At 41.1% G+C, this 19,067-nt stretch overlaps 1 protein-coding gene across 2 annotated transcripts in view; it reads right to left on the minus strand.

Moving 5' to 3' along the window:
• The window catches only part of UNC79 (unc-79 homolog, NALCN channel complex subunit), a 114,984-nt gene extending 97,063 nt beyond the window's left edge, over positions 1–17,921 (minus strand). For both annotated transcript variants that reach the window (XM_075029922.1, XM_075029921.1), the window contains exons 1-4: positions 17,771–17,921; positions 12,165–12,285; positions 6,086–6,390; positions 2,463–2,633 (exon numbers count right to left, since the gene is read on the minus strand). In XM_075029922.1, the coding sequence (XP_074886023.1) occupies positions 2,463–2,633; positions 6,086–6,390; positions 12,165–12,285; positions 17,771–17,792 (619 nt within the window). In that variant the 5' untranslated portion in view covers positions 17,793–17,921. The remainder of the gene's footprint in view (positions 1–2,462; positions 2,634–6,085; positions 6,391–12,164; positions 12,286–17,770) is intronic.
• Between the last annotated feature and the right edge of the window lie 1,146 nt (positions 17,922–19,067).

Raw genomic sequence — 19,067 nt, forward strand, 5'->3', positions numbered from 1 at the left:
GTGGTGGCTGCTGGCTGTTGGTGCATGGCACAGATTACTTCTCAGGGAGCACATGGTTTGAGTTCAAGTTATAGCCACAAACCAGAGAAATGAGTCCCCCTTGTTATGTGAACTGTGCCAAGATAATGATAAACAGTAGCACTGAAGTGTAGCTAAACTGTTGTAACTTTGAGCTCACACATAAAGTGGTTAGAGTTCCTTCTCGTCTCCTATGAAGTGGTTACTATTAAATGGTATACTTGGAAAAACCCTGCAGAGCATAGGTGTTTATTTGCTGAACTATAACATGGCAATATGGCTTTGAAGGCAACCTCCTACACAGAGATGTGACACGTATCTTCCCATCCTCACTCACAGCACTTTCCCAAGCCTGGCTGCCAGGACCCAAATACCAAACATTTGGGATAGAAGCACAGAACTGCAGCTACCAGTTCAGTGAGATGCTTTCATCCCTCCCATCTGGATCTCCAGCTGCTTACACAATCTCTTGCATCCTCCCTTTCGATTTAATTCAGAGCTGAACACTAGGGGAAGGAAAGGTTCTGCACTTGCCTTGTAAGGGGGCATATCATTCCTGGTGGTGAATTAAAAGACAACTCGACTGGAAAAGGAGGAGGGAAGGGGAAATGCAGAATTTCTCTCTTCTATCTGGTACTCCACATGACCCAACATTACTATGGCTCTCTTCATTGCACTTCATTCTTTTTGAATCTCATCCACACACATAAGAGCCCCCAAATTATTACAGCAAGGTCTATTTGCATGGATTTAAATTGCAAAATACTCAGCAGCTCTAACCTGGCAATTAAAATGTGGCCATCAGCAGAAAAGTAGGACACAGTACTAGAAGCCAAATTTAAAGAACAGCAGACTGGTTTCATACAGAGATCTAACCAAAACTGAGGAAAAAGGCAGCACGACAAAGGTGTTCCCATGCTCTATATGGATGCAACCTCTGCCAAGGACAGTTCGGGAATAGTATCTATTTAAGTAAACCAAGGATTTGGCTCAACCAGTTGTTTCGGAGAATAGTTTTACAGATCTGAAGATAGACAGGACAGCATAAGTCAGCTACATCAGTTGTTCTTTAACAGGTAACAGTAATGGAAGAAAAAGTAGTTTAATGCAACATTCTGTTCTTAACCCTGAAGAGGATCTATTGCACATATGTATGAAATACATCTTAGTAATTTTCAATTGCATACTGTTATTAGACCTCTCAAAGGTAACAGAGAAAACATCATTGCAATGTCTCACAAGGGACTATTTTACATGGGAAACCGAGGTACAGAAGAGTTAAGGGATTTCTCCAAGATCACTGACTGGCAGAGCCAGAAAATGTAGATGATAAATTTCCATAAAATCTTAATTTCAAAACACTTGATCATGCTTCTTTTCATGTTCTAACAGCATCTTCTATGTGCTTAAATCACATCAGTGTTGATCTCTGTACAAAAGTTGTTCATCTTTTTCCATAAAGGTCTGGCATGCAGATAAGGAAGAGACATTCTCACAGAATCATGGGATGGCTGATGTTACAAGTGACCTCTGGAGATCATCTTGGCCAATGCCTCTGCTCAAAGAAAGGTCAACTAGAGCAGGTACTCAGGACCAGTTATGTTTTGAGCATCTGCTAGGATGGAGAATCTGCAACATCTCTGGCAAACTGTTCCAATGTTTGATCACCCACACAGTAAAAGGCTTGTTGGTTAAAAATGACTTTTAATATTGATCCTAATGCTTCCACCTGCAGACCATGGTTAAATTTCTCGCTACTATTGAAATCCCATCAAGCTTTTTATCAGGTACATAGATGAGCATTCAGAACACACCTCAGGATTCACATTGTGCAGGGATTATGAAATTATGTAATCATGTGACACCCTTGGGAAGGGGAAGAAAAAAGAAGAGAAAAAAAGACAGGCACTGTCAGATTCACTCTTAACACTTATGGATAGGAGACATTACAGGTACAGCTATTTAGTACAGAATTTAAAGAGAAATGCCAAGAAGAGAGGGAGGGGGAAAAATCAGAAATACATCACAACATCATTACATTGAGAAGAGTCATTCTTGCACATCCAGATATAGTCCAGATGCAAAAATTACGCATGTTGCTATTGCATCTATCGTTTCAGGAGCAGTTTGCCCATTGATTCTGTATTCAAAACTCCCACAGCTGGCACTGAAAGTTCTAGGAGTCTGAAAACAGTGTATTTCTTCCACAAGCTAAACTTGAAGAATTCACGCAGTAACACAGCATAATAAATAAATAAAAATTACAGAATTGTTTCCCTTTGAAAAACACTCACATAGAATTATTTTACATATGTATATACAGTAGATTGATGTCCCATTACAATTCTATGACAGATCAAACTTTGACTCCTACAGTCTGGTACTATTATGGCAGTGCACCATGTTTTCTGAGACATAACAATACTAGAATGATTTCTACTTACATATAGCCATAGGCAGAAAAGATGTGCTGAGATACTCTATAATATCCTTGTGCAGAAATGGAGGAAAGGTAGCTAGTGTTGAAATCATTGTATAGGGTAAAGTGCTCAAAATATCATCATTGAGAAAAGGAAGTAAGCATGTAGTAGTGTAAAAAATTGATTGCCCAAGATCTGTTGAATAAAATGAAATAAATACAGAATCATTACAATGGAAAAATAAATATGACTATTTACTTTTTAGTTTACAAAACTATAAAAGAAAATTACATTTAAATTCAAGTTTTCCCTTCAAAGTAATTTGGGTAGTTAATCACTATAGACAAGAAACTTCACCCATCATTTTTAAGCCCCTCCTAAAATAGACTGAAACAGCTGTTCAACAGTACTCAGAAGAGCTTGAAGGGAATATGTATACTACAGCCAGTAAAATAATTTATTAAAATCAATGTTGATTTTAATCATACAGTGATTAACATACAATGGTCTGCATTTAAGCAGAGATGTTATTAGAATCAGAATTTGATATGCACTTTGGTATTGAAAGGCCTGCTTTCGCAAAAAGCATTCTAGTCTTTATCAGTCAAAGAAAAATAAGATTTTGATCTTAATTACCCTCAAGAAAGCTGCAAAATTACCCCCCACATAGAGACTACAGGACACATCACTGTATTTTTCAAACAACATGTGATTAAACTATGGATCTTGTTTTCCTGAGAAGCCATTGAGGCCAAAAATGGCCAAGGCTTAAAAGGAAAGGAATATTTATCAAGAATTTTGATACTTATTCTAATTAATTATACTATAACTCTTTGGAAGGGATACTTAAGAAATGTGCAACATTTCAAGATCCAAAGGGAAGAGATAGGTTATTGTGTATCTGGGCACTGTGGAACCTCTATACCCTCTTCCAAATGAGGAATTGAGTTGGGGCCAATAACCCTCCAAGAAAGGTTACAGCACTCAACGAACCCCAAGTTTGAACCTGTATGATGATCCCAGTACATCAGAAGGCCTTTCCCCCGCATGAGAGGGATTCCTTTTGTTACTCACTCTGTAACCTTAAGTATGTTACACAGGCCTTCAGTCTCATCTGTACAACCAGTATGATTTAAAACTGCCTCTGTAAAGTGCTCAGAGATCTCTAGCTGTAAACATCATGAGTCATAGTAAGAATTAAAATTAGTACTCCACTTCAGTGGTTCTGGCAAGTCTTCTTGCAAGGGTCTAACCAGACCCTTAATGCTAGAGAGTGCTTCTCTCTTGCAATACATATTTACCAGCTAAGCATTGAGAGTTTTGTGTAATTTGATTGGACCAAAGCTCAGGACTGCCTAGCGCACCAGTTGTACTTACCCAAACAACATTGATTGTTCTGATAAAAAAAAAATATAGTTCTCTTAGTCAAATGCTAAGCTGAGGGAGAAATAAATAGCAAGTTTTATTGTAAAATTTAATTCTCCATACACAGAACCATAAAAAATAGCAAGTGACCTCCCCTTACCCCAACCATGAGTCAACCAAATTATTCCTGGCAGATATTTATCTAAACTGTTCTTAAAAATCTACAAGACAGTTCACTCCTCCTGGCAATTCATCCTAGTGCTTAACCATCTTTATCATAAAAAGGCCTTTTTTTTTCTTTTTTTTTTTAAATTTCCATTGCTGCAGTTTAAGCTTGTAATTTCTTATCCTGATCAACTGTAACCACAAATAGTTTGGTTTAGTTTCTTTCTCCTCACAGCAACCTTTACATATTTCTGTATGATAATCATGTCTCCCTTCCATTTTTATCTAAGCTAGACAAACCAAGTTCTTTCCATTTTTCCTCACTGTTCACATTTTCTAGACCTCAAATCATTCTTGTTTCTTTTTCCTGGATTCCTCTCAAATGCTCCATGTCTTTCTTGAAGCCACATTGACAAATCTGAAATTTTTACTCCAGCTGAGGCCTTGCTAGGGCTGTTAGAATGACAAACAAAATGCTTTGTGTGTCTCATACACAAAATACCTGTTTACATATTGCTGGAATAAAATTAGTGTATTAGCGACTTATGGTCTGCCTCTGATCTACTGTAACACCCAGATCTTTCCGCAGTACTGCTTTCAAGGTACTATTTCCCCCATTTCGTTTCTGCCTTTGATTTCTCCTGCTTAAACATAGTATTTTACATTTCTCTTTTGAAGATGTTTCAAAACAGAATGCAATTTGCCAAGATTGTTTTGAATTGGATACCTTTCTCACAAAGGACATGTTATTTGCCATCTTGATAACCCCTGCAAATCAAAGTCCTCTGTCATTTCTATCAGCCAAGTAAAAAAAATAAAATATTTAATAACACTAGACCCAGCACAGACTCCTGTAAGATTCCCACTTGGTACACCCTTCCAGCTGACAAGAGCCACTGGTAATTACTCCTGGAGTGTTTTCCTCACTCAAGTGGAGACCATATGTCTCAGATTGCCTGTTAGGATGTCAAGTGACACAGCAACAAAAGCCTGACTAAGGACAGGAAAATCCCACCAGGAGAGCCATTGTGGTGCCTTAAAAAGAAATTATGTTTGGTCAATGTTATTTGTTCTTTACAGGTCTCCATTGCTTGTTAATTATCACCATGTTATCTATTTAGAAAAAGATTGTTTTGATAATTAACTTCACCATTTCTAGAAATTGAAGTTAAGTCAACAAGTCTGTAATTTGCTCGGAGCCCCCCTTTTGCAATTTCATACCATTTCCTAGTGCAGTAGTCTTTGATTCAAAACATGCTGCTCCCAACTCAAAAGGAATTCAGCATTTAACAGAAAAAACTTTCCTCCTGAAGAATTTCAGCAGTGTATCAGATTGACAACAATCTTCCTATACTGAACTATGTAAGTAATACACCCTGATACCATGGTGAAAATTAATATTAGGCTTTGTAACATAGGGAGAACACTGGGCTCCTGAATTCCAGTCTGAAAAGCCACAGACTAACAAGCCAGACATATGCAGAACTTGAGGGAAAACGATATAAATACAATGCAGTCACAAAAAAATCTTGTGATTAACTACTTCAAAACATAAGAAAATATGGCTTTTCTGTAAGTCAGTCAGAGATATTGCTATCTTTTTACCCAGGAATATTTTAAAGCCATCTCAAATTACCATTACCAGGGTTTTTCTTCAATTAAATGTACACTATGATCTATTTAGAGATGGACCTTCACCAAAACACTCAATCTGCATATTCGTTATAGGCCAGATACACGTTTGCAAGAAATTTGTGCCTTTTTAAGAGAGCCACCCCAAAAAGACTAGTCTGAAGATATCCCAGCAGATTCAAATTCAAAATCCAGATTTTTTTAGACCCATCTGTATTGTTTTTGTTACATACCATTGTATTTTAGTTACATACCACCAGCACATCACTAAAAATCAGACAACCTCAGAATTCAAACCCAAATCCACAGTTAGCAAAAAAAATCTTTTATTTAAAAAAGTCAGACCAAACACTTGGATATAAACACATCCCGGGAGATTTGAATTCCAGATCCAGGTCAGTTTAGGCCCATCTCTTCTACTGCATTTACGCATCATTCACAGCACTGAAGTTAAGCGTACTGGAAGGGTTCAAGGGCCTGCTTACCATGTTGACCATGTTGTAGCAAGGGAACTAGATCCAGCAGTGTCACCAGTGTCACGTAAAGTCCTTGATAGTCCAAAGATGGGTAGTCTGATAACTGAGCATCACGACTTTGCTGGCCACGTTCAGATGGAGCATCTCGCAGGACGCTGTAAAGGAGGGAGCGAGTAACAGTAGGGTTGATGGAACTGACCTGTGGTCTTAGAGATGGGGTGAGTGGGAATGGCACAGGAAAAAGACACATGGTCATGGGCACTGTCAAATTGGAGGCATCTTGATTCTCCTTCTTCCCTGTGCGGGACAAAATGCTGTTGGGGGGACAAAGAAAAAAAAGAGACAACAAAGACACAAAGAACAGCACATTACATTGAAATGACACTATAAAACAAATAATAAAAGACCAGATACATCCCACATAAGATGCAATCGCTACTGAAACCAGCATGTCTACAAATCTAGCAACCATTCAGTTTCACGCTTCAAGGTAAGAGAATTAAAAATTGACATCTAGGAAAATTTCATTGCATCTCATGTGTTATCTGGTTCATAAGGAGCAAAAATATAAAAATGCATGTTTCAGTGCCCTACCCATGTTTCACAGTTAAGAAAAATTCTGAGAATTAAAAGTGTTTGCTATGGAAAAAATAGCTGTGTCAAAATAGGCTGGTATTTTGCTCTGTGATTTTGAGGATTTTGAGAGATTCCCCCCCCCCCCCCATAATATTTTGAAACAACTGACTGAAAACATGCAAAATATAGGTGTGGCACTTGCAGAAACATGTTTTAGCAAAGAATAAACATGTGTGTTTGTTAAGATAGTCTTAAAAATCACATGTTTATTGCATTAAAATAATGTCTGTATGTATTTTATGATACTGTTTCATGACCACTCACTCAGTATCATTTGAGATAATGAAGTTTAAACAGGCACATGGATTTAGAAATAATATAATATTTCTAAAATGTTAACTAAACTACATTTGGAAAAGTTATAAAATAATATATAGTAGATGGTCTTTAGCATATGTTTGTGAGCTAATGATAATGGTTGTTTATGTGTGTTTTTAATTTTGCCCATGTTTAGGGAGGAAACATTTTACTTTATGAATACAAACACTCCTTGGGTAAATAGTTACCTTCAAAAATCTAAGGGCTAAGCAAGCAAGACCAACTATGTAACTGCAGATCAGACAGTATGTTACCATACATTCCTGCTGTTACTTACGTTATTATTCAACAAAACTCACTATAAACTAAAGAAGAGATAATTTCAAAAAATAAAAAGGATTTAGTGGGAATCAAAATAGAGGCTATACGTCAACCAGCTTGTTATGTTGTTTTAAGAATGTTGTAAACATGGTTGTAAACATGTTAATCTAATTTATTAAAAAAAAAATAAAACCCACTATTTTAAATAGAAATAAATTGTCACTTAAGCAGTGTTATATTTTAGTTATCAGGCAATTATAGGGTTAGTTCATAGTCTTCATATGTGCCTATAAAATATAATACACCTTTTAAATATATTAAACCACACACAATGCTTTTTTTTTTTTTTTCAAAGCATGTTTTGCACCTCTCAGTGGTTGGGATTTCCAAAAGCAGTTGCTGCTGGTTTAACTCTGTTCCCAAAGTCAGTGTTAAAACTTATAAAAGACAAGTCAGTGGCATTAAAATTTCCACTGACTAACGAAGAGCAGAGTTATGTCAAGAGGGAGCACTTGTGGAAACCTCGGTCCTCTTTAACAGTACAGAAATCCCTATCATATAATCACCTTAGCAAAGATGTATCTTACCTTAAGTTAATTCAACAATTTACACAAGTAAGCTAAACTCTGGCTAAGGTGCTTATAAGAGAAGGTGTCATTCATTTGCCATATATATAAAACACTTTTACGAGTACAGTTCTATGCCAAGTGGCTACTATCACATCACACTTGCAGTCAGAGATGACAGACATCGTCTGTTTTAAGAAACTACATACTTTTTTTTTTCCTTTTTTTATTGTGCCTTACGTATTTGGCAGATTATTTTGGTTTCTGTTACCCAATGTCCAGTACAAGAAACATGGTGACTGTCATGACAGTGTTTATGAAATCATATCAGAAGATCACCTAAGATCTAGTATGACTTTAAAAACAAATTATCAGAGTGCTGATTCCTTTTAATTTGCTTGATGTTCATTTGCCGTACTTTGCAGCTCATGTTTAGAGATATGAAGGTACTAAACTATATTTCTTCCCTGCCTACCAACAGATGATACCAATTACCCACCCCTTTACTTGCCAACACATTACTTCAAGCGCACTTATTTCCAGAAAGGATATTACTGTATTAATTAATCCTTGCTTTAGAAAGTGTAAGGCAGTGATGGAGAGCTTACTCTACAGGCTTCCCTTCCTTTTAACACAGAGCTATGGCCCATCTATGGATCGGAGGCCAAAGCGCACCATCTTGTATCTTGATCAGGGCATCCTTCTGTTCACTTCAGGAACAGCAATGAAACCATATATAAATTCCAGCTGCAACCATGCCAAATTTAGAAAGAAAAAAAAAAAACAAACAAAAAACTTTCAGACCCAGGCTTTTGCCTGAACCATATGTTTTAAAAGCAATAAACAGAAGAGTCAAAACTGAAAATCTAGGAAGTCCCCTAAGACCAAGATACAACGATTGGAGTTTGCTCCTGTTTCTGTTCAAACCAAGTACTGAGAACTCGGAGCATCTGCAGATCATAATTCCATACTGAACTTGCTCCGTGACAAGTGACAAAGCTACCAGGGCTTGTTTCAAGATTTGTACATCTTTGCTGCAAATCCATCCCCAAATTACTGCCTTCCAGGAAAGGTTTCCTAAAATGCCTACAAGGGATTTGCATCTCACCAAAGCAGCAAAACAAGCTTGACCATTAATTAGCCACTGGGCATTTCTAACTATTCCTTATGTAAAACATTTTACTTAGAAATACATATGGAGAATTTTCTCCAAGAAAATGTGAAAGAATGAACTGTTCTGCAACACGTTTATTCAGTCTTAGATCATTCCTCAAATGAGGGAGAAAACACTGAAAATGAGCTGGGCATGAAACAAATTCATGCTGTAATGTAAAGAAATGCTTTTGCCCAAAGAGAAAATTAAAGAAGAACTAAATGAATCAATGTGCTATGCATTGTGTATGGTGATTTTATGTGATGTTTGTTCATAGAAATAAGGAATTTTATTTTTTTCAGCCATTCCGCATCTGTTCCCCCCACCCTTGAGCTTGTGATTTATTGAGGCTACGTACAGAGCAAGGGAGCAAACTAATTCCTTGTGCAATCCAACTATAGCTAGCAGATTGACACCAGGTATGAATGTGATCCAAAACAGTGGGCATGCCCCACTGGAAAGAACACAGTCAATGTGTCCATAACATGGAATGGTAAAAAGTATAATAAACAGTAAGAGCTACACCTGTAAAACCCCATCATCATATGGAATTTCTCTGACTAATCACTATTCTTCCATTACTCCTATGACTACATATGTTCATCAAGAAATGTTTGTCCTAAAAAAATCAGCTGCAAGGAGAGTACACATCAAACTGGGAAATATTTTTTAAAGTTATTTTAAAATAGTAGATGAACAAAAGCAACCTATTCTGAAGAACAGATCCAAAATCTCCAGAAATCAATGGGGATTTTTGCTACTGTTTGATCAGTATTCTCTTAGCAGCCCAAACTCATTGCATATACTCTGTCTCAAGCTAGAAAGATTATTCTCCTCCATGTACTTCAATCATTGATGTTAAACCTTGCGCAATGGAGTCTCAGTGTAGGAGGCAGAAAGAAGACTCGGCATGCAGAATATTCAAAGAAATTTCTGAACATGCTCTTCAGAAAGGTTCTTAACCAGTCTGTTTAGTTTTAGGGTAAATCTTGTAGAGATCTGCACACAGTGGGTGGGAGTTTCCTTCTTTCCATCTGCCACACTAAATACAGGGTGCATTTTGTTTTGCTTTTTTATCCAGCTTCTTTCTTAGTATCAGGAAGTGTATTAACTCATACTGGTTCAACCGTAGCACTCCAACATTGACCCACAGTTCAAATTCCCCAGTTACAGGGATTTAGAATGTGGATTTGACCTTGCTGAGTATCAGAATTCAGTCCACTTAAATTTAGTCCTGGCTTCAATTTCTGGTGCCCTTTTAGCTCTGAGGCTGATCAGATCCCAGATCATGAATGACAAAGCCATTTGTGTAGACCTGCGTAGCTATACTACGTATCAACAGCAGGATTTTGGTTCAGTCCCATTGTGAACATGAAATAAAGAAATGGAGTTGCTCAATTGTGCAATTGCTGCCCTGATTTCTGATCTGCTCCCATAGTTGCTAAGTATAAAGCTTTTTCAGTAATCCCAGAAACATCACTGCTCGTGGTGTGTGAAGAATTTGTCACACAGGACACGTGAGCTGTACTGCTCAGAAAGATGAAGACAACAGGGTGGCATAAAGACACTTTCTTTAAGCAGCAGACTCTAAATCCATCCTGTCCCAATAAACTTCTACCCAAAAAGAAACGGATCTCATTATAGCACTTGGTAGTTACAGCTAAGAGAGAAAACATTCAGAATCAAGTCCAACTTTCTTGCTTTAAAAGCTTGAAGGCCCACAGCATTTGAGCAGGGGCTGTTTTGTCATGCAGAACCTTACTTAAATGTGATTTAAGTGTGTGTGTTGTGCAAATAATCCATCAAAACAGCCTGATGTGGGAACAGAACCACATTTCAGAGGTATCTTTAGTGACACTCTGAACATTTTTTCCCCACTGCTGCAATATGAGACAAAATTTAATTTATTAATCTTAGAAAAAAGCCCTACTGGTTGCCATAAGTTTCTTCAACACTCTAAATGATGAGAGAAACAAATTTCACAGTGCTTAAACAATCTACTCTTGAAATTTTCAAAAGTACACAGTTTAAGTTTGCAGTGAACAGGTGTTCCACTGCTAACGAGTATTTCTATGTATCTTTCCTTCTTATAAACAGGGTCAAGAATTTCGATACATCCCATGCACTAGTTCACTATAATGCACTACTGTCATTCTTTCAAGTTTAGATTCTTGCTTCTCAACTTGTATATGTCATAGGGGTATGTGTACAAATATATGTGTTAATTGTATTTTGTTAATGTTTCCTCATCAACTATGACAACAAGCTATATTTCCAAACTAGCTTCTGACAGCAAGGACAATCTTTCCAGGTATAATACAGGAAGCTATGCATAGAAATGCAGCTTTAAGAGCATTTTTCTGGATGTGAAAACTAGTGCCAGCCAAAACCTGGACAGACAAAAATCACCTCTTCAGTGTCAAAAGCAATTTAAAAAACAATTTGAAAATATGAATCCACTAGGTAGCACTGTGGAATGAATGTCATTCCTAATTAAGTCTCACAATTTTTCATATATTTTTAGCAAGACGAGGTAGTATTCCCTATTCAAAATGTATTCTGTAATCATATGGTATTTAGTACTACATATTATTACTAAATATTGGACTAAATCAAAACCCTGGGTCAGAACAACCCTGACCTGTTGTTGCCATCCAAATCCAGATATCTACCCAAGCTTTGTGTCTATTCATATTGTTATAAGGGACTGAACCAGAACCCAAATATGACAGCCAGCTGAACTATGGCACAGTAAAAACCTAGCTCTCCTCGCCTGGCTCATCGCTCTAGGATCCTGAGGCACCAAGACTGTCAAGGAGGTCATGAGGATACACGTCTAAAACTCTGTAGGTCACAAACTCCTTTCTTCACAAGTTCAGCATGTTTGTGCATTCAGCTAAGTCTCAGGAGTGCCAAGCAAATGTGTAATCAACCAAGTTTATTTTAGAATCAGCCACTCAATAAGCAGCTCAACTGGGCAAATTGGGCAACAGCCACTGAAGAGATTAATCCATACCATTCTTTTCTTAAATTATGCTCTGACTCTTTTTGGCTAAGCATTGACCCATTAAATCTTGCAACCAATTCAAAGTTAATCAATACCCCCTACAATTCTTTAGCTCTTTTCTCTTCAAGAGCATTAGTTAAAACTTACCTCAATAACGTCTGAGAAAAGTATTTCAGAGTATTTGCAATGTCAGTTCCAGAGGGCACAGGGTAAATGTTGTGGAGAACGCGGTTGTGGTATTCCTGAAGGTAACGGATTTTGGAAGCAACTACATAAAAGACAAAAAAACAAACACAGAAACTTTAATTTAGGTTTTTTGCAGACTTTGACAGAATCACATCTGTTCCTACCATTTCTGATTTCTTTTTTAATTTATAAATTAAACTGTAAGAACCAGAAAAGTCTCTCCATTCCTTCTATTTTGACTTAATAAATTGAACACTCTAGTGCAAGAGTGCCAAGGGGAAAGCACAGAAATGAATGCCTGCATCTGTATTAGACCAAGTTAGTGTTAGCAAATTAAAAAGAAAGAAAAAAAAAAAAAACAACAAAAAAACAGTAAAGCCACAACAAAAAAACCAACCAAACAAAAAAAACCCAATGCACTTCTGTGTCTCCAAGCATCTCAAGATTCATTTATAATGAATGAGTCACTGGATCACAGGAGGTTCATGTGAGATGGATAAATATTTCTACAGCCAAAGCAGAGATATAAGCTAAGACAGAGAAAGCTTATGTGATTTACTTTAGGCCATACATTTACTTTATGCAATGAACTGAAGATATGAAAAGATCTGTGCTGTTTATTCATGTGTCTTAGGAAGTCTGATCAAGCAGGTGACGGGATTTCAAAGAGCAGTAGGAGCTCTACGCCTTTACTGAAACCATTTTTTTGTTGTTTTACAAATAGCGGTTTATTTTCTAATAGAGATCCCTGTTCAGTACTGGAAAAAAGGGACTACCCACAATAGCTGCAATACCTTCCATTGCCTTATATGGTACAAAACAGTCTCATGCAGAGACACCTGAGCACACTCAACTATTTTTTGCTCTGCTCAGACTAATCAACTCGGCTGAGAAACAGAATGCATCGGCTGTGGCAGAGGGCTGCACCAGCTCAACTGCGCTTCCAGCTAGACTGCTCAGCAGTTGTTCATAGCATCACTGTGCAGACACAGCCTCAATGAAAGCAGAGCTGGCTGGGAACTCTTAATCATGTTAAAAATGCACCAAGACTGTGTAATAGGCAGTTAAAAGGGGAGATGCTTCTCAATGACTTCAGCCCTTAAGCATATGGATTATGACAGTCTTTCACTAGACCAAGATATACCTTGTTCCCCTACAGGGCTCCTTCAGTGTGGAAGATAAATCATGCTTCCTAAATGAGCAATTAGTCAATACTTTGTTTTATTCTCATTGTTTCTCTTTCTTAAAGAATGAATACCGCTTAGTCCTCTATCGAACAGAAGGGCACCAACTTCCTGAGAGACATGGCTATGCCTCCCACTGCTACTGTATCTGAACGTTTCAAGAGCATTCTGATTTTTTTCTGTATCATTGACAAGTTGAATGAGAAGGGGTGACACTGTATCCATATTACAGAAAAAGACTGAAGGACAGACACCAAGAGCGAAGTGTCTGCAACTGCTGATGGAGGCTCAGCTTGAGATACTGAGTCATTTTGCCAGTATAGATAGCAGTATGTACTGGACTTTCATGTCCAGTAAACAAAAGCATCTGTGAGTGCCCAGTCACACAACAAATGAGGTTTGACAATTTCAAGTCAGTTATCCATAAAATGAGGAACATTCAAACAATCATCAAGCAAAGAATACTGTTTGCTTGAATTGCATGACAAGAAACCCAGTCTTCCAGCACCCAACTGCCCTCATCATGATCGTCCTTTCTCCCATTTCCTGCTGTACTGACTGTAGCCTTCCAATTTCTGCAGCAAGTGAAGCTCCTACAGACAAAATTCTCCCTTGTGATATTACCCTGCTTCATCACAGGGAGCAAGCCCGTCATGTGACTGAACAGGGCTGGGGTCTATGGGAAAACAGCAGGTAAAAATGCAATTAGGGACACTGTCATAATGCATATGCAAAAGTAATAAACTAAGGATGCATAAGCAACTTAATTATATTTCCTCACTTTTAAGTGTTTTACTTCACAAATTTATTTTAAGGTGATGTTAATGGATAATTAAAATCAATCACTACTTCCACCCCCCCCCAAACTGAAAACAGAAGTTTTGTCATGTGGACTCAGATTGCTTCAGTATAGCTAGGAAGAAGATCAGAGCCTTTCAGGCCACCACATTGGCCTGTGGCACATGAACTGTGCTTTGCAGAAGGTTATCCCTGTCTCTGTGAGACCAGCCATAACTAGCTTCCTACACACGCCCAAAACCACCGGGGTAGTAACATTTGGTCATCATGTGTTTCACTCGAGGTTACAGAAGTTTAATTTAGCAGTCCAAGACCTGCTTTCCCCTCCTCATCCCACACCTCGTTCTTTCTGCCCACTATCTCAGATGTAGTCCCAGATTTGCAGGTCAATTTACCAGATTATTTAAAGATAGACACTTTTTTTTTTTTAAACTGTCGTGAAGGCCCCTATAAAAACTAATCTAGATTAGGTTAGATTAAGAAAGGAATTACTTCGTAAATATATTTTGTGACACTACTTTCTCTTGCTGGGAAAAAAAAAAAGAATATGAAGCCAGGCATATTTGCAAAGAAAACAGACCACATTTCACAGTACCCAACAAAGAACAATTCACAGCAAGATGCACGGTTTACTGTGGCTGCCATGGTTTGCTGTCAGATACCTTTAATCTATTTATTTCTATTAATCAGCATTGTGACACAATTGTATCAGGCAAAATACCAAAACAGAAAACTTATTTATAAAGCCTAAATATTAACAACAGCTTTAGGCCAATGGTTTTAACCTCACCTCTCACTTCTGTTTCCCAGAACACTGACAATTTCAGCACAGCCTCCCAGAATACAAAGAACTTTCTGAAGGAAAGCCCCAGAGCAAAACTTTGCCAGCTTTCAAGATACAGAAGTGTGCGAATGACTCAATTTTCTGAGTTTCCGTGCACCCAGAGATACGCTAAAAAAAAAAGTGATGTCACTCTGCAGAAGTACTTAGCCATTGTCATAGGGTCATCACATGAAAAAAAAAATTTAAAAAAAGAAAAAAGAAAAAAAGAAAAAAGTTATTCCAGTATACCTTGCTGGGTATCTCTCCAAGATCTACACAGATCTAACTAAATTCCCTAGCCCTCTTGTAAGCATTGACTGAATGAAGAGTGAAACCATTAGGAGTCTTTAAAGATGGTCTTGGTTGCTCCACTGTCCTGAAGAAGCACAGAGTGGGCATCAGGCATTCCCAGGACATCACTTACCACAACTAAACACCAGTTACCGCTATTTAAGGTGAAAAATAACTAATTTTCTTTGAATACATAGAACACCTCAGGCATGCCATGATGAGTCAAATGATGAAAGTCACTGTCAATACCGCTGGTATGAGATATGAGATGCATGTCATCACAAAAAAGGGAGGCTTCTCGAGACAATTTCCCAGATTGCCACCATTTTACCTGATGTTCATACAACCTGCCAAAGAGCTGTGGGGTGGCCACAGATTCATGTTTAGACCAGTGCCTCTTCTGTTCTGATCAGTCTGTTACCTCATTCGTAGTGTTTTGCTGCTGTTCTTGGTAAATTGAGATTCATTATGACTTGCGACTTGACTCCTTCCCGGGACATTCTGGTTCTTGCCTGTCAGCCAACGAGGGCAGAAGCAACAACAGGAACAGTTGGGGTTTGAAGGTTTGCCTGGTAGTGATGTACGCACATCAATATAATCCTTGTCAGTGTCCATCACCACTTGTCAAAAAATTGCAGGTGAGGCAATCTTGAAGTTATGTAGTGACAAAGACATTTGGTAATGCCGTAAGAACTAGTCAGGGGTGCAGCTTTGGTAAACAAAATACATTCAGTAGGTTAAAATGCACAGGATATGTCCATTAACCGAATACTCTACCTAGAGCATCATAAAAAAGAACGTTAGGAGGCAGAAAGACCTGAAACCTGGACCCCAAGTAAAACTTAAAATAAGAGCAACAGGAACATGGCAGGCCAAGATGCAGCATCTTGAACAGCGCAAGGGGATGGAAAGAAAAAATAGCCAAGGACAAAATATGAAAGAGAAGCTCAAACAGAGCAGACTAAAAGGATGGAGGTACAGGGAAGGCAGAATAGAAAAGGAAGAAAATGCCAAAGGCTGTGTAGGGACAAAAGGCAGCAGAAATTCTTCCACATGCCAGTGTGAAAGAAGCATAATTAATGTATCACAAGAAAGAAGAAACAATTACAGAACTGAGGTGGGGGGTGGGGAAGGCAGAAAGAACAGAACGGTACAGATCTGAACATTGCACACTTCAAGGCTGCTGCATGGTCAGAACATTGTGTCTCTATTTATGAGGCCAGAAGTGCATCCCTAGAGCAATAAATTAGCATCCACACCATATTTTAATAGCAACATCATCCATCACTGTAAATTAGCAGTAAACCCTAAAGGAAAAAAATAGAAGTATTATATTCCTTAGATCAGTTCAGCACAGTTGTATATAAATACAAGGCTCCTTCCCAGCGACCTGGAGGAAGGAGACAGCAAGTCTCAGCACGTGAGGTGTCAGAGCACATCATGTCATCATGACAAACATCAATCCAACCTACTGGTCACAGACTGCCTGGCTCACAACCATGACACTGTATCAGGAGAGAAAGTAGCTTTGATACAGGCGACAAGCTCGACTACCCTGGTATTTTTCTTTAAGCCTCGCACCAGGGCTCTTGCAGACGCATCAGTTGTTATCCACAGTAACAACAGTGGGGAACACTAGCATGGCCCAGCTGCTGACATCCCAACTGCCATGTCATCTGATCTTGCTCCGAAGGGAGCTAGCCAACATGGTGGCTAAAACATCCGTAGCTGTGAGAAGGCACGCTGGGCCCCGGGCGAGGGGATGTCAGCACCTGGGGGGCTCCTGCTGGGAGAGACTGGGGGCTGCGGCCGGCGGCGTAGGCAAGATGGCAACACCCAGCCTACGTTCACCCAAAAGGTGAAGAGCACAGGCAAGAGTGACAGCACACCTCCCTTCTCACTCCATCTCGCAGCAAGACTGCCTTCAAGACGGCAATACATGGGTCACCTCCTGTCTCGACAGCCAGATCCCCAGTCTGTCTGATGGCTACATCCTTTAGGACAGGGCACAGCACCGGCAGATGAGGCAGGCTGGACCCTTCCCGCCGCGGGGCCGAGGGCCACGCCGGCCGTCTCAGTCTTAACTCTCACCCCCCGATCCCCCGTTCCTTCCCTCACGTCGCCAGCGCCGCCTTCGCCCAAACAGCCGCCTCCCCAGAAGGGCCACCCCGCCAGCGAGGCGCTGGGCGGGAGGCGAGAAGCCCCGAGGGCCGCCGCCTCCAAGCACTCGGCGGCGGCTGAGACAGAAAGAGCCAGAAGGAAGGCAGCCCCCCCTCCCCTTGCACCAGCTGCTCTGAGGCGGACGCCACAGAACGCGGGAGGAGGCCGGGCGGCGCTACCCCGCCGGGGCGACTGACAGCCGGCAGCAAGGCAGCGCCCTCGGCGGGAAGGCGCCCCCGGCCGCCCGCCCGCCCCCCGCTCCCCTCGGACAGGCCCCGGCCCGCGCCGCGCTGCCCGGCCCCGCCACTCACACTGCTCCGCCTTAGTGGACATGCTGCCGCCCCGCTCTGCCCCTCAGCCGCCGAGGAGCGCCCGTCCCCGGCCGCGCTGAAGGCGGCGACGGCTTCGCCTCAGCAGCGGTGCCGGTGCCGCTGCCCCTGCCGCAGGGCTGCGGGCCGGGGAGCGGCGGGCGGGCGGGGCGGGGCGGCAACGCACTCTTAAAGGGAAAGCGCGTCTGGCGCCTGCGGGGCGGGGGCTGCCTCGCACGGAGGTCTCGCAAACGGTGGGGCGGGTGGAGGGCCGCCCGCCCGCCCTGGGGCAGCCCTGAAGCACCCGCCCAGGCGAGGATGTTACTTCGCCAAAGCGCCGAGTTTGGCGCAGCGCTGGGGCAGCAGCTGCCGGGCCGGAAGATCTGGATGAGCGCCCCCCCCCCCCGGGCCTCGGCGGTGCCCCCCGGGGCTTCGAGGGTGTTTGGGACTGCTGAGGGGGCCGGTGGCGCGCACCTCCCGGGCCGACGCCCCGTTCTGCGGGGAGCTGCAAGAGGGGGAGCGCGGAGGACGGTGGCGTTGTTGTCAGGGGTTCTTGATGGGGCTGTGTCTGTGGACTCCATTTTATTCCTTGCTTGAGACAGGAACGTTGTTTCCTCGAGTACTGCTCCCCTCGACCCCCTGGGCTCCAGCCGTGTACCTCAGGAGGGCGCGCCATCAGGTGCCTCTGGCCGGTTTCCCCGCTTGTTTCCATACTGTGACAAGATCTCAGGACCGTCATGCCTTCCTGGAGGAGGCAACGGCTGAGCTCAGCCCCGGCTGCCTCCCCTCTCGGTCACCAGATCCCAGCTATGATTGATTACTGCCCCAGGAGCCATCAGTGCAAGACAAAGGTGGGATCTGAAGACTGGTTGTGGTTGGACTACAGTAATAACAATACAATTCACTTGCTCCAAGAGAAATTATTTCACCAGCGTGTGTCCTGTCAGCTTCTCCAGTGTCCTGACTTGGCCTTACCAGGCCTCGGAAATGAATGGCTGGCTACAAGTTTCCTCTCTGAAACTTTCCAAAACAGTTTTTCAGATCCCTGCACCTCTGAGAAAGGTATGTGCAAGCAGTGGTATTTCATCAGCCGGGGTATGGGAGCCTTGATGTTTATAGATAAAAAGCCAGTTGCAACAGACTCTCCTCAAAACACTGGGCTGCGTAAGATGAGTAGGCCTGCGGCAGCCAGAGGGAACTGTGCTGTGGAGGTGTAGGAAATGGGTATCTTTTATTATTCATCATGCAAGGCAGTGCCTCCAAATTACTGCTGCCTTGATTTGGGGACGATGCACATTCT

The sequence above is a fragment of the Buteo buteo genome, chromosome 6 (assembly GCF_964188355.1).
Source record: "Buteo buteo chromosome 6, bButBut1.hap1.1, whole genome shotgun sequence".
NCBI classification, from domain to species: domain Eukaryota; kingdom Metazoa; phylum Chordata; class Aves; order Accipitriformes; family Accipitridae; genus Buteo; species Buteo buteo.